Genomic DNA, 26,459 nt, shown 5'->3' on the forward strand with positions numbered 1-26,459 from the left:
TGGAAAAATAGAAAGTGCAGCCACGGAGAGATATACAGAATATTTTAGGAGAACTGAGAGGGAGCATCCAACCCAGGCTAGGAGGGAAGAGGGAATATCAGGGAAGGCTTCCTGGAGGAGAAGACACCAGAGCCCAGTCATAAACTCACATGGGGATTAAAACACAGATGGGGATTAAGCCGGCAAAGAAGGGGAAGGTATTCCAGTCGGTGGGGACAGCATAAACGAAGGGTTGGAGGAGAGAGATGGGGCAGAGGATGTGGCTGGAGCTCAGTGAGAGGGGAATGGAGAGGGGGGCAGGGCCAGATCAAGGTGGGGAAGGGCCATGGGCCGCCATGTGAAGGAGCTTGGGTGTCCCTGCTCTCATTTTGTGTGTCTATGGATACATTTCCTCTTTTTCTGTCTCCCTTTCAGAGCCAAGAAGAAAAGCAAACCCTTGAACCTCAAGATCCACAGCAGCGTGGGCAGCTGCGAGAACATCCCTTCGCAGCAGCGCTCCCCACTCCTGTCCGAGCGCTCCCTCCGCTCCTTCTTTGTGGGCCACGCGCCTTTCCTGCCCTCCACCCCTCCGGTCCACACCGAGGCCAACTTCTCCTCAAGTAAGTCAGCCCGCCCCCACCTGGGCTGCTGCACCTGCCGGCGCCTCCCCAGGTGCACACTCTGTTTTCTTTCTCTTGTGAAAATGCTCGTGAAACGCTCACTGGACGCCTTGTGCCAGCGCCTCCCACCTGTGCCTCTCCCGCCCCTTTGGATGGTTTCCGAGAAAGGGGGGTGCAATTGGCGCTTCGGAGGTTGACGGGCAGCTGTCATTGGTCCCGCATTCCTACTGTGTTTGCCTGCAGGTGTACGGAGGGAAGAGGGAAGCAGGCATGCACACGCCGCCGCATGCAAGGAAACAGCCTTTTCTCTCCCTGGCTTCTCAGCTGCCCAGTCACAGGACTTTTCTTGGTCGCTGTGGATAAGGCATCTGTGATTAAATTCTGTAATTTTTTTCCCCCGCTCAGGTCAACACACGTAACCTTTGCATCTCAAAGATGTATGTGGGTTCAAGCTGGGCTGAGCGTGGCCTGGGGTGGTTTACATTCTGCTCCCACGAATTTCTGCCAGAGACAAAGTGGTTATTACTCAGAGTGGAAATAGAACTTTCCAGTGATCAGGGCCTGAGGTCTCAGAAGGCGTTTAATCTTCTCTGCCCAGAGGGCGGTTTTGCTGAAAAGACTGGTCAGAGGGGAGCCCCTGAACAAAACCAGTCCTCCAGCCAAGACAAGAACATTTATGGCCTCGAAAGGAGGAGAGGTTGCTGGAATGTGGGGGACTTAATCCCTGGCCCTTCATACAGCCGCAGCGTGGCCACGTCCTGTCGCGGCTCTGGGACGTGATATGTAATGTTCCCTGAGCACCGGTACATGCTGGTCACCCACACGCGTGGTCTCATTTAGTTCTTGCAACAGTCTGATTATTCCCATTGGATAGATGAGGAACTGAGGCTCAGGGACATTAAAGAGCTTGGCCAGGTCACACAGCTGTCGAGTTGTTGAGCCGGAATTTGAATCTGGTTCTTTCTAGCTCCAGAGTATACAAGCTTAACCATTGCTTATGATTTGCTAACCAAGATCCCTGAAATATCCAGCAGGATGCCTTTCTCTAAATGAGAAATGAGGGTTTTTGAACTGTTCTTGTGGAGTCCATGGACCCTTTAGAATTTCGTGAAATCTATTAATTGCCTCCCTGGAAAATTGCACATATAACATTCAACCCGTGTGTCCAGTTTCAAGACTGTTGGGTTCAGAAGCTCTGCCTTAGCCCAACTGGACGGCTGGCCTGGGGCAGCACGGTGCATTCAGTTGACAGTCCCCAAATGTGTATCAGGCGTCCGCTGCAGGAGTCAGCTGAGGATCTGGAACCAGGAGAGACCCATGTGGACGTCAGTTAGGAGTTCCAGAGCCTAGCTCTCGTTCCCCCGGGGTGCAGGCGCTGAAGCGAGCAAACTAAAATAGCACTCATGACACACGTCAACACCAGAAGCCCAGCGTATTAATTTGTCCAGAGAAATTGCTGTCAGAGAGAGCAAGAATGCTCCATGACATGGACTGCGTGGCAGTCAGGGGGTGGCTGGGTGAGCCCAGACCAGGGAAAGCGGTGGTGACATATCACATGGGTGATGGCAGCAGCATGTCATGGCCCTGGAGGGAGAAGCTTGGGTTCCAGGCCCAGCTCTGTTTCTTTGGAGCAGTGTGGCTGACCTTGAGCAAGTTGAGTCTCTCTGAGCCTCAGTTTCCTCATCTGTAAAATGGGCTAACAATAGATTCACCTCATAGGTGGTTGCAAGGATTAGCTAAGCTCATAGATGTCGAAGTCGTCTGCACAGTGCCTGGCACACAGGAAGCGCTTAATAAATGGTAGCTGTCATTATGGTGTTTATTAGCCCCTTTTCCCTAGTTGCATTCACATCCTCTGGCTTCTTGGTTAATTTGAGGGCTGTGGCTAAATGCCTTCCAGTTCACCGCCACTTCCCCATGGCCCTGACGGAGCTGGAATTTACCTTGGCAGGATGCTGGGCAGCTGCCTCCAACTGCCATCTGTCTTTGGGCATCTCCATCCTCTGAGCGAATGTCGGCATGGCCACCCGTGGGGCTTGGACCACAGCTCTGCACTGTAGTTCTGGCCAGAGCAGAAACATCTCTAGCCTGCATGAAAACCACGGACTTGCACACATAGCCGCCTGTTCCCCTGCCGAAGAGTTTTGTGAGGATTCCCCATGGCTCCCAGCTTTTCGTCCCTGCCCTGGTCTCCATCTGAGACGGGAGGCTTCCTTCTCTACTTGTCTGCAGGCAGGAGCAAAGTCCTTAATTAAAATCAGCTCCTGGCAATAAGAAAAGCACAACTGCCTCTCTGGACAGTCCTGGTCTTTGTGTGCAAAGAGATCACCCTTTGATCTCCCAGGGAGGAAAAAGTTAGCGTTTGAGTCTCAATGGGAGAATGAGCGTGTAACCCAGATATTAGCTGGGACCCCATGGACCAGTCCCATTTCCATTGATCCTAACAAATAGCAGAGACAGGGGCAGCCTGGTGAGACAGGCTTCAGATTAGGACATGAGAAGCTCTCTGCCAGAGTCTCAGTGTTGCCACCAACTGCTGTGTGACCTTTGTCCCTGACTTGTCCCACTTAAGACACCACAATGTTTGAGGCTGGCATTATTATTCCCATTTTACGTGTAAGGAAACTGAGGCTCGGAACGGTGAGTGATCTTGCCCATGTTGTAGGTTTTGTATCCAGATCCAGTCCTGCCTACACTTTGTCTCTTCGGTGAAGCGAGTTCCTTTCTTTACCTGGGTCTCAGTTTCCCCAACTGTACAACAAAAGACTTCATGGGGGTCCATTCCAGAGCTTAGAGACTCTGAGATTCCAAGCCTCACCCAGTGAGCTTTTCCTGGGCACGTCTTTTGCCTCGCTGCGGATGCTGGTTTGGGAGACTCCGGCAGGGCTGTTGGGAGAACACAGCTGCCGGATGCTGGTTCCCCCTTGTTTGTAATAATCGCGTCCTCTCACCACTGTGAGTTTCAGGAGAGAACTTCCTGCCTCTGGGACCCGGTGCCAGCCCTCCTCACCCTGACCCTGCTGAGGGAGCCCCTGAGGCTGCGTCCCTGCCGGGCTGAGTCTGTCTGCCCGTTTGTCACTGTCAGCTCTGGCCCGGGCTGCACTGTGAAGGCTGGTGATACATATCTTGTTAGCCCTGACACTAATGCCTGGAGACAGCATTAGGCGCATCTAGCTGTATAATGGCCGAGCCCTGGACCCTCAGGGTGCCTAGACACCTCGGATGGGCTGTGAGAAGGACTTCGCCCCCTTGGGACTTACCCCACTTCCCTGGTCTGGGGGTGACGAGCCGGGGAGAGCAGGGGGTGCTAGGAGCCCCAGTTTACGAAGGAACCTGTCTCTAAGGTTAGCCATTCACAAAGCACAAGATATCAGACTCTGCTGCTCAGCGTGGAAGATGCTGACTCAGGATGCTTCCCAGAGAGGGAGCGAGCAGTGGACTTAGCTCTCCATCCTTCCTGCATTTATTCCGTGTTCCGTTCAAGCATGCCATGTTGCTCCCGAGACGTCTGATTGGATGCCTTCCACCCATGGACCATTTTTGGTCCAACAAGCTGTGTGCTTGTGGCTTGTTGTAGGGTATCTCTGATCTCAGTTCAGAATGAAAAAACACCGTTTAGATGGAAGGAGTAGTTGTGCATCCTCATTCCTTACTGGCTGGTGGAAGTGATTTTGGGTTTATAGCAAATGTGTGGTTGCTGACATGTCATTGGGCAAGTCACCAAACCCCCTGCGCCTGTTTCTACTCAGCAAGGATGTAGAAGGGACAAAATGAGGAATGCGTGTAAATTTCCTAGCACAGAGGCTGGTGCTTAGAGCGCTGAGTCCTAATGAAGGGTATCTTTGGGAGCTATTGCTGTACTTTATGTGGTGGAATAGCTTGTAACAATGATGAAAATGATGACAATAATAGCAATTGGCATTTATTGTGCGTTGACATTGTTCCAGGCCTCGTCCATTCAGGCAAAGCAATTTACTTCTATTATTTCATTTAAGTTTCACAATCCTCTGTAAGGTAGGTACTATGATTATCCGCATCTTACAGATGAAGAGACTGGGGCTGAGAGATTAAGTAACTGAGCCAAGGTCCCAGGTCAGGAGGGAAGTGGCGTTCGTACTCATCCTGAATCACCATTTCGCAGTGCTGCGGAATGAAATCGCAACACGGTCTTCCCTGAAACCTGCTCGCTCATCGAGTTGGGACTTAAACTTGTTCAAGTTTCCTCTCCGCGCCCTCACCCAGCTGGGGTTGTGTGGGACAGCCTCGCTGCAAGGATGCCTCTTGTTCACCAGCGAGCTGTGCTCGCTCATGAGCAGAATGCACACTGGCTAAGCGATTGTTACACCGCCGGACTCTGGCGTTGATATTCAGGGCATCCATTGTCCCAGGTGGTAGCCATCTCCCTGGGGGCCAGGCAGCTGCAGAAAGCCGCCAAAAGAATGAGTCGCAGACAGCTTCTGCAACTCATTCATTCTGGACGTCTTTGGCAGAAGATGAGGAATGACACGGTGCTTTTGCCACCTGCAGTTTTCTGGGTGTTTCTTTATTAGCTGCCTCTGAGGGTCAAGCCCCTCAGGGTAGCAGCTCCCAAAGGGAACAAGGACCCATGATTCCCAGACTTCTTCATCTTGGTCCTAATGGCACCAGCTGGAGTTTTGTATGAAGCCCTGGTCTTCTGAGATACTGTCCTTCACGAGGCACCTTGAAAGATGGCACTCCCTCACCTTGACCCCTCACCATGCCCTCTCCTCATCTCTTCTCCAAGCATCTCCCGTTCTTTGTCCTGGAGACAAGGTGACAGATAGTTGACCCTCCGTTGAGGGCCTGGCTCCCTGTGCCTTGAGGCTGAGTCAGAAGCCTGATTTGTTGAGGGAGGCAGCACGTAGCAGTAAAGACTGATGAAGCCAAACTGCATACTCCCAAGAAACCAGCCACTGGAAGTTATAAAGAGCCTCAGGATGGGGGTGATTATATAATGGGGTTTAATGAGGCTTGAGGCCAAGGTTCGTTACCCCCTTGGAAGAGGGGAAGAGGAGCGCGTGTCTTGACAGAAGTTTGCTGCCTGAACCACGTTCTCATCTCAGGATCGAGAGGGATTTGGGGAAGTTTGGGTCTGCCCTGACTCAGTGGTGGCAATTCCAAGGGGAAAACATACATCCTGTGGGAGTGACCCAAAGACCTTTTCTCCCCAAGAATGAGCAGGTGGAAGTCTGCTCCCATCCTCCAGCAGACACAGGAAGCACCTGCGTTGCCTGGCGTCTTTGCCATGTTTGAGAAACCCAGGTCCCACCAGGTCCCTAACATGTACTGACCATCTGCTACTTGCCAGGCAGGTGCTGGTCTAGGTGCGTTGTAGACATGAAAATATACATACCTGGAAACAAGTGAAATGATACAGAAAGGTCCCTTAGGAAAAACACTGGTCCCTTGCACCGTCCCCCTCCCAATCCTACTATTTAACGACTCTTTCTGTATCTGGTTCTTTTGGCGGTCACTTCCACAGTTTAAACTAGGCTGTCCCAGGGCTCCTCAAAGTGTGTCCTGGACCAGCATCGTTGGCATCACCTGAAAGCTTGTTAGAAATGCAAATCCTTGCTCTCTGGGCTCCAGACCTACTGAATCGGAAGCTCTGGGGAGGGTCCAGCCATCTGAGTTTTTAGCGGCCTTCCAGGGGGTTCTGCATGCTAATATTTGAGGATCACTCAGTTATGTGACATTTTTTTTAGCATTTTATTTTGAAATAATTTCAAACTTACAGAAAGGTTGCACAAACAATACAAAGGACGCCTGTACCCCCTTTACTTGGATTTGCCAGATTCATATTTGCTTCCATTTGCCTCCTCTCACCAATGCCCCACGCCCACCCCATTGTTTCTCTCTGTCTCTCATTTTTGTGAACCATTTGGGACTGGGTTGCATACTCTCTTACATTGTCACAGGTACCAGATTCAGTAAACTTGACGCTGAATCAGGACTTTCACTTAACCATATTCCAGTTTGAGCCATTGTCCCAATAGTATCCTTTAGAGCAATTTTTTTTTTCTGGTGCAAGGTCCAATCCAGGGTCACATCTTGCATCGAGCTGTTGTGACAAGCTTGAACCGTTCCTCAGCCTTTGTTGTCTGTGACTTGCACAAGTTGGAAGAGTCGGCCCAGCTCCTCTACAGAATGTCCCTTCGTTTGGATGTGTCTGTGTTTCCTTGTGGTTAGACTCAGGCTATACAGTTTTGGCAGGACCTCTACATAAGTGGTGTTGTGTCCTTTTTACTGCATCCTCTCTTTGTGGGACCAGGGCTGCCAGATCTTTCGATTTTTCAAAAGAAGTCAGAGATGGTAACTTTTATGAGAACTCTCTCAATTTTATTTTATTTTGTTCAATTTTTTTTTTATCCAAAGAGCTGTGATTTATTTCAGGGATTGCAAATATGTGGTAAGGCATTAAATATGCCAGCTCCCACTTTTAAAATGTTATCATCCAGTGAAAAATCTTTAAGTACTGCATGAGCCAATATTAAATAACCTCACAGGTTTGTTGGTCATGTTTAGTCCTGGGGTTCCCTTTTTTTTTTTTTTTTTTTTTGGTGAGGAAGATTGGCCCTGAGCTAATATCTGTTGCCAATCTTCCTCTTTTTGCTTGAGGAAGATTGTCACTGAACTAGCATCTGTGCCAGTCTTCCTTTATTTTGTATGTGGGATGCTGCCACAGCATGGCCTTGATGAGCAGTGTGTAGGTCTCTGTCCGGGATCTGAACTGCAAACCCTGGGCCACTGAATCGGAGTGTGTGAACTTAACAACTACACCACCAGGCCAGCCCCTTGGGCTTCCCAATTTTTAACCTCTGTTCTAGAATCATAGAGATCAGAACTGGTAGTGGCCTCAGAAATTACTGAATCCAACCCTTCACTTTACAGACGGGATTTTTTTTAAGTTGCAAATTCTTTTTGGTTTCTGCTTTATTATTGCCCAATATCCACAGCAGAAGTTGAGGGCAGAGAGTAGAAGGGGCTTACTTGCCCAGGGTTATAGAGCTGGCATTTGAACCTGGGTCTCCTGATGCCCAACCAACGGCTCGCCCCTTTACGCCAGGATGGTTGCAGAGCTGTGATCTCTGCTGCTAGTGCAAGTGCTAGTGCTCCGGAGGAAGAGGACAGCGCCTTTGTTTAAACGACAACACATTTTGTGCGTCTGGAGGGCTGGTGATGTGTGTGCATGTGTGAGGTGTGTGCAGGTGGCTGTGTAAGTTCTATGCGAGGCCACTGTCGGGTTCTTATCAATTCTCTCGTCTCTGGTCTGCCTGCACATTTTGCAATTCTTGCCTTAGCACAAACAGTTTGGGCTCAGCATGCATTAGACAACCTTAGACCTTTTGTTATGATTGCTCCCATCAGGAGCTGTGGCAGCCAAAATTGGTTGGGATTGGGAGCCGGGGGGGGGTCATTTTTGTCTGTGGGAGGGAGTCCTGAATCTCGGTCAGGTACACCCTGTTGGCGTGGGCAATCCTGTTCTCTGTCATCAGGACCTGTCTGATCGTGCCTTTGTCCCAGTAACCCCCCGGGTGAGGAATTCTTGGACTTCAACTGATTTCATAGCAATAGGAAAAGAAGTAACATGTAAGGCTGCTATAGGACTATACATTGTACACCAGCCATTCACATTCCTGCATCCCCATGCCGCACATGAGAAGAAGTCCACGGCTGGAGGTCACGCAGCACATCAGAGCCGAGACTAGAAACCATGGTGCCTTCCACCTCTGAGTCACAGTCATTCTCTGCATGTAACTCGGCCTGACCTCATTTCCATGAGACAGTAGAATGGGGTACGGTGGGTTGTTTTAATCAAGTTTGCTCCCCTCCCCAATAAAACTGATTCCTCTCTAGTGACCCCATCTTGCACATCTACCCAGTTGGGCAAGTCTATATTTTATCTAGGTATGGTCTTTGGCCCTCCCTCTCCTTGATGCCCCATCTCTGAGTCTCATTGAATTAACCTTCTTAATCAGAGATCCACAAACGTTTTCTGTAAGGGACCAGATAGTAAATATTTTCAGTTTTGCAAGCCTTATGATCTCCGTCACAACTGCTCAGCTGTCCCGTTGTAGCACAAAGCAGCCATAGACAACACCAAAATGAATGGGTGTGGCTGTGTTCCAATAAAACTTTATTTACAAAAACAGGCAGAGGGCCAGATTTGCCTCCTGGGGTGTAGACAGCAACCTCCGTTCTTCCACCTTTTTCCATTTCCTCCTCCACCACCACCACCCTGGTCCAAACTAAGCAGTAGTCTCCAGATGGATCTTTCCATGTCCACTTTGGCCCCAAATCCAATTCATCGAAGTGATCTTCCCAAAATGAGAAGCTGGTCCCCAAACCCAAGTTAGGATTCTATCACGATCTCCATTGTTCCTGTGTGACAGCCCAGATCCTTAACGTGGCCCACGAGGCCCTGGGTGAGCTGGCTCCTGCCCCCTTCTAGTCTCTGCTCGCTCGTCTGCCACACTGACCTTTTTAAAAGAATTCCTTAAGTGAACTGTGTTCTCTCCTGCCTCACACCCTTAGGCTGCTGGACACCTGTCCTTGTTGTCCCTTCATCTGGGAAAGCGTTCCCTGACTCCCCACGCTAGGTCAGTTACACCTTCTCTCATCTCCTGTACTTTTCTTCAGAAGCACTTGTCACAATTTGCAGCCATCTATTTATTTATTTATTTGTTTAATGCCTTGTTTCCCCAGTATCAGTTCCATGAGGCAGAGACCACCTCACTCTTGCTTATTACTATATCTGCAGAGGTTTGCATGGAGATGGCACACACAAATATTTTTGGATGGACGATAACATTTTTGAGCATTGTCTTTGTGGCCAGCACTGTGAACCTTCAGCTACTCAGGATCCAGAGGGCAAAGGAGAAAGGATTCTGCTAGTTACCCTCCAGAGCTGCAGAGCTGGCTACTTTTGGCATCACCGAGGCAGGAACTGAAGTTGGTGGACTTCAACACAGTCTTTGGGATTTTTAGGGATGGTTCTCCTGCCTTAACTGACCAGAGAAGCAGGCACCCAAGCAAAACTGCCAAAGACCATTTGGTTGATTGGAAAATAAGCAGGTCTTTATCACTGCAAGATGTTGGTAGGACTGACATATAGCTTGGGACTTGTGGTCACAAGTGACAGATAACCAAACTTGAGCTTTGTTTAGTATGAAGGTCATTTACTGGCACATGTAACTGAAAAGTCCAGGGGTTGTGTAGGCTTCAGGTGTGGCTGAATCTAGGGGCTCCATTCATATCATGACTCAGTCTCTCTGTATCTGTCAGCTCTACTCTTCTCCACGATGCCTTCACTTTTAGGCTCCATGTAGTGACAAGATGGCCTTAGAAGTCCCAGCCCCTTTCCTGTTCTGGTCCTGAGTAGAGGAGTAAGATTGTTTAGGTCTAAGATTCACTCTGATTCAACCAGTGTGGCCGTGTGCTCATCTCTAAACCAATTAGTGGGGTCAGGCAAATGGGATGGAAACTTATTAGCTTAATCCTGGGCTATGATCTTTACCTTTGGGCTTAGAAATTGAGGGTTTTGTCTAAGAAGGGAGAATAAATGCTGACAACCAGCGTCCGCTAGAGTAAAAATGAATAATGGGGGCCCCCTGTCCTCAGGGGCTTTGAGGAGCATCCCCCTGGCCAAATTAGTCCATGATCCAAATTAGTGGGGCCATGTCTCCACCATTGTACAGAAAACCCTCTCAGTTCCCCATGTGTCCCCCTTGGGTGTGTTTCTCGGTGACCCCTGGCAAGGGGTTGTCTGTCCTTCTGACAATCCTTAGGAATCTCTAAGAAGCACACAGCCTACCAGGGATGGTGCCAGATAGAGACCCAGTCCTACTCCCAAGGCAAGGCCGTAGCATCCTGGCATTAGCCAGGCATGGAGTTGAGCGTTAGACAAAACTGGGTTTGAATCTTACCTCTGCCATTTATTACCCAACATCTCTGAGCCTCAGTTTCCCCATGTTTAAAGTAGACATGATATGTCTTTCTCGTGGAGTGGTTATTAGGATGAAATGAAAGGATGCTGTGCATGGTGCATAGGAAACATCACCTAAGAGTTGTGGCCGTCAATACTATTATATGGTGTTGGGGTTTCGGTTGACTTTTTTTTTGGATATCACCCCACCCCTGCTATGCCTGATGAGCGATCAGTATTCGCTGAATTCCTGGCATGTAAAGTGTGTACTGTCGTAGTCCTTGCCTGCTGTTCTTACAAACTACCATAGACTGGGTGGTTTATAAACAACAGACATTTATTCCTCACTGTTCTGGAGGCTGGGAAGGCCAAGGCCAAGGCGCCAGCATGGTGGCATTCTAGTGAGAGCCCTCTTCCGGGTTCATGACTGGCACCTTCTTGCCCTGTCCTCACCTGCTGGCAGGGGAGCAGCAGGCTCCGTGGGGCCTCTTTTACGCAGCCCCCTTCATAAGGGTCCACCCTCATGACCTAAGCACCTCCCAAATGCACTGTCTCCTAACACCATCATATCGGGCATTAGGATTTCAACATGTGAATTTTGGAAGGACACAAACATGCAGACCGTTGCACGGAGTATCATGGAGGCATCAAAGGAGTGTCTGTTACCGTGCCTGCCTCAGAGAACTTGAGTCTAGTCGGTTACAAGCCACATGGGACACAGGCAAAAACTCTGGCCGGGAATTAGGGGCTCTGGGTTCCCCTCCCAGGGCTGCTCCCCCTGGCCATGTGGCCCTTATTAGATGGCTCAACATTTCAGAGCCCTGTTTTCTTCCTCTGGCCCATGGGCATGTTGATGATATCCATCCACCTCACAGGACTGCTGATCGTTGGAGGGCTGTGACCACTGTTTGAAAACTGGAAAATTGTCTGGACGGACAAAATGTCATTATCCCTGCCCAGGAAAACAGCACCGCAGGCGGGCAGGGCAGACATTCCTAACTCTGTTTAATCTGATCGGCAGGGTGTGCATTCTGATTGGCTGGGTGTGCATTCTGATTAGCTGGGTGTGTATTCTGATTGGTTGGGTGTGTGTTCTAATTGGTTGGTCTGTCTTCTGACTGGCTGACTATATTTCCTGATGGGCTGGGCATGTGTTCTGATTGGCCAGTGCTCATCCTATAATGATTGTTAAATATTTTCACCTAACCACAAGCACCTACTCACTAAGTGTAAGAAAACCTCAAGCCTCAGTTTCCTGATATGTAAAGTGGGTATAACATTACCTTCCTCAGAGGGTTGTTGTGAAGACTGAGATCCTATAGGAGATAAAATATATGGATTAAGGTCAGTCTCCTGCACCAGGGTGTGTGCTCCCTAAAGGTGATGTCTTGTTTGTCTTGTTCATGGTTGTATCCTCAGGGCCTGTCACACTGTAGACCCTGAACATGTATGTTTTGAATGAATAGATAAAGCCCCTGTGCCTCATACTAGGGGCCTGGTGGTTACCCAGTAAATCTGGATTGAGGACCTTGGGGTCATCAGGAGTGAAGGATCCACTTGGTGTTGGACAATAGGGAAGGGTGAAGACTATGGAAAAATGGAGCACACCCACCCCTTCTAAAGAAGGCAGCCACCACTCAGTTCCAGCCGATTGTTTCTCTATGGGAAAGGGACAAAGTGTCACCAGATTACCCACATTTTCCAAGAGAAGCCAGACACTTAGATTTTTGTGGGCAATCCCATAATTTTTAAAATGTTGGCAACAGATTAAAATGGTTTAAAAAAGCCATCATAGGTTAAGCAACATTTAGATGGGAGCCACCAGCTGTAACCATACCTGCCATAAATAGCATGTCCTTTGTTAATTCTTGTAACAAGAACTTTTCTCTTCAAAGAGGAGGGGTCAGCCCTTCTTCTCATCCTCAGGACTGTGCTCCCAGACTCCCCTCCTGACCTCCACTGTCATGCACATGCTACAAAGGCTGTCCTCTTGGCCACATATATGCTCCTAGAGTGTAGCTTTGATAACTCTGATTTTCACCCCGGGGCATTTTACCTGTTTGTAACTCCTTTTGAACAGGGAGAGTCCTCCTTCTCCAGATGACAGGCTGCTTCCTAGGCCTCAGGTGGACTTGTCACCGTCCCTCACCAGGGGTGGCCCCAGGCCTGTGCTGGTTACTGGTAGACACCCTTGCTCTGCTGCCCCGGCTCCATCTGTGTCTGGGCAGGATCTGAGAACCTGCTTTTGGTCTCAGGCCACATTCTTCGTGGCTGGGATTAAGAGTTTCCGGTGTCTCCCTGGCCCCACGCTGCTCTGTTCGAGGCCCCTGTTGGAGCAGTCCTCCCCCTGAGGAAAGTCAGGGCGTGCCAGGCAGTCTGGGTGGGCACTTAGTGCCTGCATCCGTCTCCCCTTCCTTCTCGCTTCTCTGTTCACTCTCCCTTGCTCTCCTCTTCTGTCATATCTGCCTTAATGTCTGTCTGTCCCTCTGGATCACCAGCCTCTTTTTCTGTTGGTTTCCTCCTGGAACACTGTCACCCTCCTTTTTTCTCCCTCTGTGTCACCTTCACGCCCTTGCTCCCTCTTCCTCCCTCCCTTTCCCTATCTCTCTCTCTCTCTCTCTCTCTCTCTCTCTCTCTCTCTCTCTCGGTCTCAGCTTCTCTGCCCTCTCTTCCTTGTCTGCCTCTCATCCCTGTCTCTCTCTTTGCCTTTCACTGTCCCTTTCTCTCTCTCCTCTCCCTCCTGTCTCCAGTTGTACATCTTCCTAGACTCCTGACTCTGCCAGCCACTTGGTGCTGCATTCCTTGATAGAGATAATCTGGAGATGGTGGGTGGGGGGCTAGAGGGAGGGAGGACTAACCTCCCTGAGAAACCAAAGCATCTGTCTCTTGGGACAAAGGCCTGGGATTTGGTGCTAAGTGCTGCGGAGAGGGAGGGAGGGAGGGAGCAGAGGGCAGAGGTGGCCTGTCTGGGGCAGGGGCTGGCATGCCACTTCCAGATGAACCTCGTTGCTGATCCCATCCTGACAGGGCTGTGGTCCTGTGGTCCTAGGTCCTTAGGTGCTAATCGGCATGCGCCAGCCTGCATCCAGCCGGGGTCGTTATTTTCTGTTTCCCCATGCCTCCAGGCAGCCTTCGGCTTCATTGTTCTTAGAAACCCCAGGAGCCACCGTGAGTGGCACCAGCACCTCAGGGCTGGGGCTCATGCCCCCTGCAGAGGCTCACTCTGGGAGGCCGCTAACCCTGTGAGTCACCCAAATGGGGACATGTCAGGACCCTCTGGGGTCAGGAGGCAGCTTGATGCTATGGAAAGCACAGGGGCTGTGGAAAGCACAAGGGCTGTGCCTCAGCCTGGCCCCAAGCAGCAGGGCCACCTCAGGCCACCACCTCCCCTCTCTGTTTTCCCATCTGTAAATTGGGGTTAATGGTGATGTAAGTGTCCGTGACCTTGCCGATCCTCAGTGAGCGTCAAATGAGCCAGAGAGCCACGTGAGCTGTCACAGGCTATACCACCCTGTGTGAGAGTTGAGGCCAGGGTTCTTTTTTCTCTAAAGAGCCAGAGAGCAAATATTTTCAGCTTTGCAGGTCAGCAGTCTCTCTCACAACTACTCAACTCTTCTGTAGTAGCACGAACACAGCCTCACGTACCCGAGTGGACAGGGCTGTGTTCTAATAAAGCTTTATTTACAAAACAGGCAGTGGGCCGGATTTGGTTCGGACTTCAGAGCTACACAAGACCCGGTTTCAGAGCCCAGCTTTGCCTTCTCCCGGCTGTGAGGCAGTGGGTCAGTGACGTCTCTGAGCCTTAGTTTCTCATCTGCAAAGCTAGGGGAAGAGCTGGGTCTCCCTCATAGGTGGTTGCAAGATTAAATGAGAGAATGCATGTAAACTTCTAGCGTGGTGTCACACACGTGGTGTGTAGGTGATAAGTATCAGCAATTCTTATATAATGTTACTAATATGTGTCCATGTTATATAGGACACATATATAATGTATATGTTGTATATATTACACACACACACACACACATGTTCCAGGAGATGCACTTGTTTTCTGTGCTGGATTTGGAATTGTAGGAGGAGCCAGAGCCGCTTGGATTTCCATGAGGCCTCTCCGCCCGCCTTATTTAATGAGGCCACTTCACAGTTGGCCCTCATGAGAAGCCAAAGCTTTTATCCAAGGGCCTGGTTCCTTATCAGGGGCCACCACGCCCAGGGCTCCTCCTGTCCACACTGAGGTGACTGCTCCACCACAACCCCTTCCTAACAGTCTGGGATCCTGTTTCCAGGGACAGTGGGTGGGGATGCAGACTCTGAAATCTGAGTTTGCCCAAGGGACAATATGGCCTCTGCACATGTGTAAACTTAATTCTGACAGCAGGTGTCTGACACAGGGGATCCAGGGGTCCAGAGAGAGGAGGCTGGTCTTACTTACTCAGTTTCTCTCCCTTTTGGAAATCCCACACAACCTGGACAGAGGAGTGGGGGTTATTGGCAAAAGAGGGGTACCTGGCTCAGAGACCTCCAGGGCTGCATTTGTCAGGGCTTTTCCTGAAGCAAGTAACAAAGACCCACCACATACTGGGTTCAGCTAATAAAAGAAAATTGCAGGATCATGTACTGAACAAAACTAGATATAAACAAGAGCTTCAGGGATGGCTGGATCCAGGAGCTCAGCACCATCAGGACATGTTCCTTTTCTCTCCCATCTCACAGTCCTGCTTTCTTCCTTGTGGGTTTCATTCTCAGTTAGGCTCCCCCTTCATGGTGAGCCATGGCTGCTTCTGGTTTCCATCCTTACAGATCTAAGTACATCAGAAAAAAGAGTCGCAGAATTAGCTCCAATTGGTCTGATGGGGGCACACGTATGTCCCATCCTGAACTGAGCACTCTAGTCAGCTAGGTGGAATACATTGTGAGGCCCAAGTCATTGGCCCACTCCTGAAGATGTGGCATGGAGTCCGCCCCACTGAACCACTTAGTTTGCGAACAAGGGGAATGGATCTCTAGGGAACACCAGCAGATGTAACTCCCAGAACAGGGGTGCTGGGGGCCAAGAGCAACAACTGCCCCCTTCAAAAATCTGGTCTGTGAGTGGGGCACTGTGATTCATGCCCTCACTTGTTTCTCTCCTCATTGAGTAGCCGGGGGGGGGGGGGGGGGGGGGAATGTGAATGATTATGGATTCAGACGAGGAACATGAACCTCATTGCTGAGTATTCCCCTCTGCTTGCTTGGGAGTCCCACCCTCAGAGGGTGTCAGGAAGCTCTTTTTTCCCCTTCACCATCAGCTTTCGGCTGCTGCAGAACCGGAAGGAACCGCTTCGAGCCTGGTGGTTCCCAGCCTTGGTTATACATTCAAATCACCTGGGGAGTTTTTAAAAAATTCTGATTCCCAGGCTGTGCCCCAGTCGAACGATGTCGGAGTCCCTGAAGGCTGGGGCCCAGGTACTTTTTAAAGCTCCCTAGGTGATTGCCATGTGCGGCCAAGGTCAAGAATCACTTATCCAGCTGGAGTAGCCTGGCTGTTCAGCTGTCCTAGACGGGGAAAGCTACACTCTTTGAGGATTTTCTGAGCACCTGCGACTGCAGTGTCAGTGCTGTGAGCTTTCTCTGCTCATCTCATGCTCTAGAAATAAACAGAAGACAGGGTTTGGACTGCAGAGTGATCTCATGTGATTTAAAGGTGCTGGGGCCCCGCTGGGGCCATAATTCACCCGCGCCGTTCCTGCTTACTAACACACTGATTACTGTCAGATTATCTGGTCCCCTTGCTGCATCTTCAGCAGAGTTGACGCTGAGGCATCTGCTCAGGCCTCTGAATGCACATTTGCAGAGGTGGAGGAAGTGGATGGGCAGGCAGGTGTGAAATACAGACAGAACTGCGATTTCTGGGGTGCTTGACAGACGGATCAGGCTACGGGGACAGGCCAACGAGGTCCAGAGAGCCTAAAACATCTGCCACTCCTCGGGACATTCATCCACTCAGTGGATGCTTGGAGGTGCCCACAAAGTCACCGTGTGGCAGTGTCAGAATAAAATTGTCGACCCCATTCCTAACACTCCGAGCAAGAGGGATGGGCCAGCTGCATCAGAATCTCTTTCCATCGCCTTCTCTGAGGCTGGACCCAGAATTTAACAAGCTCCCGTGGAATATGACACAGAGGCCAGCCCCCAGCCAGGGTTGGGACCTAGTGATGTTTTCTACCAGCTGCCAGCCAATGAGAAAAGAAGGGCAAGAAAGCTACGATGTTTCCATGAAGAATGCTGCTGAACGTAAGGAACGGCCTTTCAGTCTGAGATAATATCCTTCCACCCTTTTGGTGTTAAATGTCCTTTTTAAAATAAAACGATGGTGATCATTTTTTATGTTGTGTCCTTACTTGGAAATAAACATTGCCAACTCTAGGCAGTCCCTATTTATTAAATTTACTGGTCCATAAAATTCAATTCAGGAAACCTTTCTCTAGGTTGGAGTTTTAAAGGTTGATTATGAATATTACTTAGCAACAAAACCCTTCTTCAAAAAGAATCTCGTATGAACCCTCAGGATGTGATTCAGCAGATACGAGTGGAGTGGTTCTGGGTTACGTGCAGCAAAGGGGCTGGTGCCCCATCCCCTGGGCCTCCCCTTCCTCCTGTCCCCCAACAGCAGTGGTCCCTAAGACACTTTGAAACTCAATTTGGAAACTGCTATTCTGGAAATTTCTTTAAATGTTATGAATGGGAAACCTGAGGCCCTAGGAGGGAGAGTATTTTCCAGAACTCCTGATTCCTAATTGGGTTCAGTTCTCCCAAGGCTGACATGTTGTTGATAATTAAAAAGACCCACAGCAACCCTAGCATGGGTTTAGCACCTGGCGGGTGTCAGGGGGTGGGGTCTTCACTGGAGCAATCCTAGGAGGAGGTGGGGTCTGACTTTCTCAGTTTGAAAACAAAGAGAATGTGGTCCAGCGGAGTGATGTGGCTTTCTCAGGGTCACTGAGAGGGAGGAAGGACTTGGGGTCCACACTTGTTTTCCCTGGAGGTCCAGAGCACTCTTCTGCTTTCCTGCCTTCCTTATGTTACAGGGCTGGCTCTGGAGTCTCAGAGGGGGCTTTGGAAATATCCAGGAACTGTGCCTTTTCCAACAGTATAACTTTGCAGTTGATCTCTTCAAGAGTCATTCTTCCATCTGTCCATCCAACCAAAAATATTTTTGAGTGCCTACTCCCTGTGTGGGTACCAGGGATACGGGGATGAACAGACATTCAGGATCTCCATCTTCATGGAGCATCCAGACTGCGGAGGTAGGGGTGGACAGACAGAACAGAGCCAGTTACGGCAGTGATACGAGCTGGATGTCCAGGATGCTATGAAAATGAAAACAGGGGAGCAATGACAGTGGGGGGGAACAGGGACACCTAATCTAGTGGGGGGACCAGGGGAGGCTTCCATGGGCAAGGGCCGTTTACATCAAGACTTGAAGGCTAAGTAGGGTTAGCCAGATGATGAATGGGATGGATGTGTGTTTAAGGCAGAAGGAACAACCTGTGCTAAAGGAGCTGGACAGGTTTCAGGAACCCAGGAGTCTGTGGATGGAGCAGGAGAGAGGGGAAGAGGTGAGAGGAGAGGAGAGCAGGAGCCAGATCCAGGTTTTAGTTTACTATCTGGGGTTTAATCTCAGTGCTGGGGGAAACTTTCAAGCCTCGGGCTCAGGCGGTGAGTCACCTGCATTGTTTCCACACTTCCCTTCAATGGCAACTTCTGCTACCTGATGGGTGTGTCTGTTACGGGTTGAAAAGAGTGTCCCCAAAAGGTATGTTGAAGCCCTAAGCCCCAGCACCTCAGAATATGACCTTATTTGGAAATGGGGCTGTTGCAAATATAATTATTCAAGTTAAGATGAGGTGCTCTTGGAGTAGCATGGGCCCTTATTCCCATATGACTGGTGTCCTTATAAGAAGAGAGAGACTGGACACGGAGACAGACACACACAGAGAGAACATCATGTGACCGTGGGGGCAGAGGCTGGAGGGATGCAGCTGCGAGTCAAGGGGCGCGAAGGATGGATGGTCACTGCCAGAAGCTGGAAGAGGAAAGAAGGAGCCCGGCCCTGCCGACACCTTGATTTTGGCCTCCTAGCCTCTAAAACTGTGAGAGAATACATTGCTGCTGTTTTAAGCGACCCAGTTTATAGTACTGTGTCACGGCAGCCTAGGAAAGTAACAAGTGTCTGTGTGGGGTCCAGTTTCAGCCCTGATCCTTCATATGTATGCGATGCGTATCAGTGTGCGAGTGCGGCGCGGGTGAGCCAGGCTCCCAGTGACTGTAGAATCAGGCTGGGAGTAAACTGGGTACTTTTTGGGAAAATGACAGGAGCGCTTCTCAGCTGTGAAATTGCTCATCCATCAATGCATTCGAGTGATCACCTCACAGATGGCCTCCTGGTGACCATAAAGAGTTCAGTGCTGCTTCCCAAAATGCCCCTCTGGCTCCCTGGACGCCCGTTTGCCACAGAAGAGGATGGGGATGTGCGGCCCATGGGGGCTCGTGGTGGAAGAGGGGGCGGGAGCCAATTAGACACAGCTGCTGTCGCCCATCCTCAGGCGCACGGTCTATACTGCCTGCAGCCCGGTGGGGACAGGCTCTTCAGATTAAGCCATTTTCCCAGCCAAAAGAGCTTCATCGGAGTCCCCTATGCTTACTGGTGTCACCCCACTTTCTGATTTGATAGTAAAGTAGGTAAGGCACTTCTTAATTCAGAAAGGCCCCCTCTCAGTTGGCGTACGATGGAACGAGTGTTGAATGGATTTGAAACCCCTAGTATGAGCCAAGTGCTGCCATCCCTCATTGTGTGATGCTGGCTGGGTTAGTCAACCTCTCCAAGACTCAGTTTCCCCATCTGGAAAGTGAGGATTCTTCTGCTTCCCCCACGGCAGTAGGATAAAGATTAAATTCTGGAATGGATTGCAAAGAGCTTCTAAACTGAAGGGTGCAGTTCCGTTGGGGGAAGGCTGATTGAGGAGGTTCCTAGGCCAGGCGGCCAGAGGCCTGAGGGAAGCCTCCCACCCCTCTGCTTGGGGTTTGTGGTAGGAAACATCCCTTGATCTTAGTGGTAATAACCAGTAAGCCACATCACAAGCCATAACAATAAATGGCTGCTGCGGTGGAGAGCTCCCAGCTCCATGTTATTTTGGATGTTCTTCTCACTGGTTTTTCCTTTCTGTAAAATATTTTTTAAAAATATATCGCAAAATAAAAATAGTGTATTTGCATATGTATACATATATGTATATGTTTATACTCTATATATACTTTAAAGAAGAATAATAAAATTTAATGCAATGTTTTAAAAAATCAAGTGAGCAAACTATGGCTTGGGGGTCAGCTGCCTGTTTTTGTTAATAAAGTTTTATTCGAACCAGGGCCGGGATTAGGGAGTAGCAATCAAAGCAAGGCCATGTACCTGCAGGGTCGAATCCTGTCCTTATGTAAGAGTTTGGTGTTTTGTTCCTCATGGATTTTTTGCATTCGTTTAAACAATGTGCAGTAAAATATTTTTCCCTTGCTAACTCAGTGTTTTGGCCTCCCCGTTAAATCTTAGAGGTGGTGCCTGACTTGCCTCCCCTTAGTCCCGGCCCTGATGAAAAGACTCAGAAACCAAACTTGAACTTGAGAAACAGAACATCACAAGCTCCTGAAATCTCTTTAGGTGCATCTTCTGATTGCATTTTGCTTCCTTTCTCCGCAGAGATGGTTCTGTCCTCAATTTGTTTTTTTAATTGACCATTCTGGTTTTGAGATTCATTCAGGTCTATGTGAATAATTGTAGTTCATTCGTTTTTATGCTGTCACATACAGTATTTCACCAACTCTAAGATGCACATGTCCCCCCACAGTTTAGCATCTCTGAAACTGGGCCGTGATTTGCAATCTATGGCACCTCATAGTCGCTGTCTGCCTGCAGGGTCAGGCGGTAATTGTCATTGCTTACCATCCAGTGCACACAAGACACGGCTCTTCATAATGTTGCTTCTGAGACCTTGTATGTTATTGATCTCACGTGAGTTGAGTTTAATTGAAGTTTAAAAGGTCTTGAAAAATATTACGCTATGACTTGGCCTTGAAACAAAAAACCGTCTATGCATATTGTCTATGCAGAAAGGCATGGGAACCGAGCAGCCTGATATATGATAGAATATGTCTGAATAAATCTAAAAGATTTAAAAATAACACAATTTAAAAACTTAAGGGTAAGAAAGCACTGTGTCATAGATTAATTGGCAGCCTCTTTCTTTCCTAGTGGTTCATAAATTAATAACCTTACACTCAATGGTGTCTTAAAAGTCAATGAAATCTAGTAATATTCCATTATATGAATAGACAGCTGCTGATGAACATTTGGATTCTTTTCCAGTTTTTTACTTTGAAACATTTTTGGACATTCTCCAGGTGCACTTGAACATCCAGGATAGTTTCCCCAACTTCTCTGGTGGACCAGGCACTGGGCCATTTGTTAAAAAATCCCGATTGCTGGGTCCCATCCTGAAGCAGCCTCTCTGGGGAGAAACCTGGGCTTTAGTGCTCAATGCAAGTGCCCTTCTTAATTTTTGTCAAGAAAGTATTGGAAAGACTGATCTCGGAAATATTCCTGGGAGTACATCTTCTGGGTCTGAGAGTCTGTGTGTCTTCAACCTGATGAGATGAGAGTTTCTCCACTTCCACACTGTTGACACTTGGGGATCAATAATTCTTTGTTGTGCAGACTGTCCTGTGCATCGTTGGGTGTTTAGCAGCATCCCTGGGCTCTACCTCCGAGCTGCTAGTAGCAACCCCACCCCAAACACATTTAAGAAACCAAAATGTGTCCAGATGTTGCCAGATGTCCTCTGGGGGGGATCTGCTGGATTAGATGGTGTATAATTGGTTGCCAAAATGGTTGTTATCAATTGCTCTGTTCCCCAGCAAGGCATAGGTGTTCTCATTGCTCCATATTCTTGCCAACTTCCATATGGCCAGACTGGTTAACTATTTTGCCCATCTGGTGAGAATAAAATGGTGTCTCACCTTGGCTTCAGTTTGTGTTTCCCTGACGGCTGAGGAGGTTGAGGATGTCTCGCGTATTGGCCTCTCGTGTTTCATCCTCTGTGAAATGTCCATGTCTTCTGCCCATTTTTTTCGATTGAGTTGTCTCTCTTTTTCTTATTAAGTTTTAGAAGCTAAGAAAATATTCCTGGTTCTAGTTCTTTGTTATATGTGTAGCAAATGTTCTGATTTGTGGCATGCCTTCCTGCTTTCTTTATGATCTCTTTTGATGAATGGAAGTTTTTAACATAAATGTAGTCAAATGTATCATTTCTTTCTTTTATGGCTCTAGTCTTTAAAAAATATTAACAACTTCTTTCTGCCCTGAGGTTGTAAACATATTGTCCTATATATTCTTCTAAAACTTGTGAAGTTTTGCCTTTTCACGTTTAAGTCCCTAATCCACATGGAATTGAGTTTGGTGTATGGCATAAGGAAGGGTCCAGTTGTTTTTCCCCAAATGGATAACCAGTTACCCAGCACCATTGGTCAAATAGCCTTTCTTTCCCCGCACTGATTTACCATGTCACCTTGCCCTGGATCAGGTGTCTAAATTCACTCAGGGCTGTTCCTGTGCTGTTTACTCTGTTCCACTGCTTGTCACTCGTTTCTCTTCTTCACTTTTCCTTTATCATATGTATCTGGATAGCTTTTAAAGTTTTTCTTTTCTTTTAAAGAGAGTTCTCTCTTCAGTGTAGTGTGGTATCCCTGAACATAAAAAGGACATCAGTGAAAAAACTAGTGAAATCCAAGGAAAGCCTGATGTTTCCTTCATAGTAACGTTCCAGCGCTGGATTCTCGGTTTTGTCAGAGGTACTGTGTTTATGTAAGATGTTAACATGAGGGGAAGCTGCATGAAAGGTATATGGAAACTCTCTGTACTATCTTTGCAGCTTTTCTGTACCTCGAAAAGTATTCCAAAATAAAAAGTTGATTAAAAAAGATTTCTCTCATTTCTTAAAAAGAATTTTTTTGCCTTTTCTGTTACTAACTCCTTCTCTTAATCCTTAAACTCATCACTTACTTTTACATTTTTAATTTATCATCTCTTGGGTTTAATCCATTTATCTTAATCTTCGATCTCTTTTGCCCTCCGTTTTTTAAATTTTTGCTTCACTGAACGGCAATCTTTTTTTTTTTTTAATCTCCTTTCTTTTATCTCACCGTTTAAGGTAAAAACTCTTAATGTCTTCTATTTATTGGAATTCTAACTCTTTTTTAACTTTTCGGTTATTCATCTCTTTTAGTTTGCTCTCGGCTTTAATCTCTTCATAATCATCTGCCATCCCTTCATGAATTAAAATATATAATGCTTCCCTCCTAGGCTTCTTTCTGAATACATTCTCTTATGTTTGGTCATATTTAGACCAGCAGAGAAGCTTGGCCGTGGCGAGACAGGAAGGAGCAAGCCCCAATCATGAATGGGGGAGACAGGAGGCTTGCCTGCTTCCACCCCCGAGTTTTAGCAGCAGATTCTGGCATCTCCAGAGAGCTTCCACCCTGGGAGACCGGCCGTGGCTTAACCCTCTGCAGACTGCAATTCTCTGTGTGCATATGGCGTGTTTGACTTGCTGGAACAGCATCCTTAACACCTTGAGCGGGTCTTCTGTGTGGTGTTACCTCCTTGAAAATCCATGTCTGGAGCCACTGCCTTTGGGCTTCCCTCACCTTTGTCAGATGGAGCTGGGCTGGCTGCTCTCACATCCCCCACCTTGAGGATGGCCAGAGGGTGTGCTCTGAGCCCCACTCAAGTTTTCTAGGAAGATGGATATGCTTTATCTCAACACTCACGTTCTCCTTGCCTAGGAAAATACCGTCTACTTGGAAGTAACCATGGTGGATTCCAGGTTTCTCAGGGCTGGCGGATCATTTCTGGGCTCTGAGTGCTGGGCGTGGCTGGTCTGATGGGACGCGGCCCTGAGTTCCTGCCTTCTGGCGGTCAGTCCCAGTGGCAATGGAAGTATGACTTGAAATGGAAATTCTTCCTCCCTGGAGTATTTGAACAGTAGCTGGGAGACGGATGACTCCTTTAAGATTCTGTCTGGGGCCATCTCACTGCGGCCCCTTTCTGCTTGGAGTGAAATTTCTCCTCGTTTTGATGGTGGCTGGCAACTGTCTGCCCTCAAAGTTGGCCGCTGAAAGTTTGGTGGCTGAGGAATACCTGGCAGACTCAGGGGCTTTCCAACTCTACAGGGAATCTGAGCCATGTGAGGGCCTTTTAAAGCTCCGTCTTGCACATCCTGACTTTCTCCTTCCATCAGAATAAATAAATGTCTCATGAAAGTTTTAATGATCTGTTTTTTAACTTCAGAATTTTGTTTAACAAATGATAATAACCGCTCCCATTTTGTGTAGTGATTTTTGGCTTCAAGGTACTTTTTTGTGTGTTATCTCATTTGATAAATAATGATAATTATCTCCATCCTACCCGCAAGTAACTCGATTCATCTTGTTTGTGAGTACATAGAAAACTCGGAGGTTTCATTTGGATCCCTGGTGTTAATTTACACTTAGTATGCTTCGAAAAGGGACCAACCAAGATTATCTAGATTTATTATCATAATATTTAGCATATTGGAATATAGATGAAGAAAAGTAATTAGGCATGAAAAATGTAGATAAAAGTCAAGGTTTTTTCTGATGGAGAATAAAAGACCTAGATTAATAATAATCACAAAGAAGAATCATGAAGTCGTTGTTTTGATCATAAAATGAGTCTAAAATAGTTTTCAAACCTAGAATAGTTACAGAAGGTCAGGCCATCCTCTAGGCTTGTCGTTTTAAAATGGCATCTCCGTGGCAGCTCCGGACTCAGCCATTCATTCATTCATTCATTCATTCAACAAACATTTGTTCAGAATCTTCTTCTACTGTCAACCTCTTGTTGGCCTAGGAAGTGTTTTCACTTGTCATGGAGCCCATTGCCTGGGCTGCCAGTCCCCAGGTCTCTGGTGAATCGATACCAACAGGAAACAGACCGTTGTCCTTTATCTGCAGGGTGCCTGCTTTTTGCAGAAGACTAGTCCTGGCCTCCGCTGTCTCCAGCTGTCAGTGACACCCACGCGTACCGCCCATCAGTATCACTCTCTTTCACCCATTCAATGCCCACAACTCCCAGAAAATCTTAAGTCCCTAACTCCTGCCAATTTTCACTTCCTAGTTAGTTCTCAAATTGCTTCTCCATCTGCATTTCCATTGTTGGGTCAAGGCCGTCGCTACCACAGGCACAGCCTCCTAACTCCTCCTCTCCATTTGCCTTCCAGTTCGGTCCCCATTCTGTAGCCAGCGGGATGTGTGCAAAACGCAAATCTGATCAGTTACTCCCTGCTTATAACCCTCTATGACTCCCCATTGCTCTTAGACCAAAGACAGAAGTACTCCATGTGGTCACCAGGCTCTATGTGCTGTGGGCTTCATTTTGCACCAGACCTTCCCCAACTCCAACCCACAACTCCTCCCCCAGACACACACACGCACACACACACACACACATACTCTCTCCGTCCCTCTCTCCTTTTCTCTCCCTTACCTCTACTCTCCTGCTTCCAACTACACTGGTTTCTTTCAGTCCCTCATACCACCATATTCTCTCCTGCCCCAGGACTTATGCACATGCTGTTCTCTCAGCCTAGAACACACTTGAGGACCCACAGTATGTGTCACCCCTCAGCCTGCAATATGGTGGGTTGGTTTTTCCATAAGGGGATGCTGAGAGACATTACTCATGGAGGTACATCAGGCGTGTGTAGCACCACTTCCTTAGGACTTTGGGGTTTTCCTTCCTTCTTCGTCCGTGTGCTTGGAGGAACCCAAAACTACTTGAGAGGGATCTCCTTGGCCTGACCACGTGCACTCCCATGACCCCCTTCTGTGTGGGTCCAGTGGGTTGGACAGTAAAGCAAATGGTAGCATATTCAGTGATGCCACGGATGGACACTTGGTAGGGGACTCACTGATGTTTCTTATTTTGCCAAAGGTTGACTGAAGGGTGTAGAGTTTATGGAGGATGTGCACAGTTCTTCTTCTTCTTTTTTCTTTTTGGTGAGGAAGATTGGCCCTGAGCTAACATCTATAACCAGTCTTCCTCTTGCAGTTCTTCTTGGTAAGCCTCTGCGATGATGCCACAGCTGCATCATTTTGACTTCCCATAGAACTACTTTCACTGATTTATATTTTGGTTTGTATATTTCCTCATCGTGAATTGAGGGACCTTTTAGGATGGTCCCAAGAGGCTGTTGTTGAAGATGTTAATTGCTGCAGTAACTAGCATCCTGTTGAGGACCTAGAGGGGTAATTTATTTCTGATGTCAGCAACAGGCAGAATTGTGATTCTCAGATACTCTTGTTTTGTTTTTTGTATTATGGAACCAGTGACTGGGTCAGGTGACTGGTTGCGTTTTCCTCTTTGCTCTGGCCACCAGGAAGCTCAAAACCAAATCTTTGGCCAGCTTCTGGCAATTGTCAGCATAGATGTTGTCTGTTCTCCTTGGCTTCACATTTGTTTCCTATTCTTATTTTCTCCTTGCCTAGCTTTTTTCATTAGCTCACTCAAAAACTTTTTTGCCAGTGTAACATATGAATGTAAATAGCCTTAAATCTTTTTTTGGAATAGAGGAAGGTGTAAATAAATAAAAGTGCAAATGTTAGGTATTGTTGTATAATTCAACTACTATTCACCTCTAGGGGGTCCATGGAGTATCCAGCCAGGCACTGGGCTACAGGATCAAATGTGCATTTTGAAATTTAAAGCAAAGGAAAATGAAGTTCAAAGAGGTTAGGGAGCTTATGCAGAGTCACAGACCAGCGCTTGACAGCTCTGTTTCCTAAAACCTGTGCTTTGACTACTCCCT

General features: G+C 48.1%; 1 protein-coding gene across 5 annotated transcripts in view; it reads left to right on the forward strand.

Annotated features, from left to right (window-relative positions):
• Nucleotides 1-26,459, forward strand: part of KSR2 (kinase suppressor of ras 2) — a 387,277-nt gene that overhangs the window by 226,607 nt on the left and 134,211 nt on the right. For all 5 annotated transcript variants that reach the window (XM_070275419.1, XM_070275417.1, XM_070275418.1 and 2 more), the window contains exon 5: nucleotides 415-599. In XM_070275419.1, the coding sequence (XP_070131520.1) occupies nucleotides 415-599 (185 nt within the window). The remainder of the gene's footprint in view (nucleotides 1-414; nucleotides 600-26,459) is intronic.

The sequence above is a fragment of the Equus caballus genome, chromosome 8, assembly GCF_041296265.1.
Source record: "Equus caballus isolate H_3958 breed thoroughbred chromosome 8, TB-T2T, whole genome shotgun sequence".
Classification (NCBI taxonomy): domain Eukaryota; kingdom Metazoa; phylum Chordata; class Mammalia; order Perissodactyla; family Equidae; genus Equus; species Equus caballus.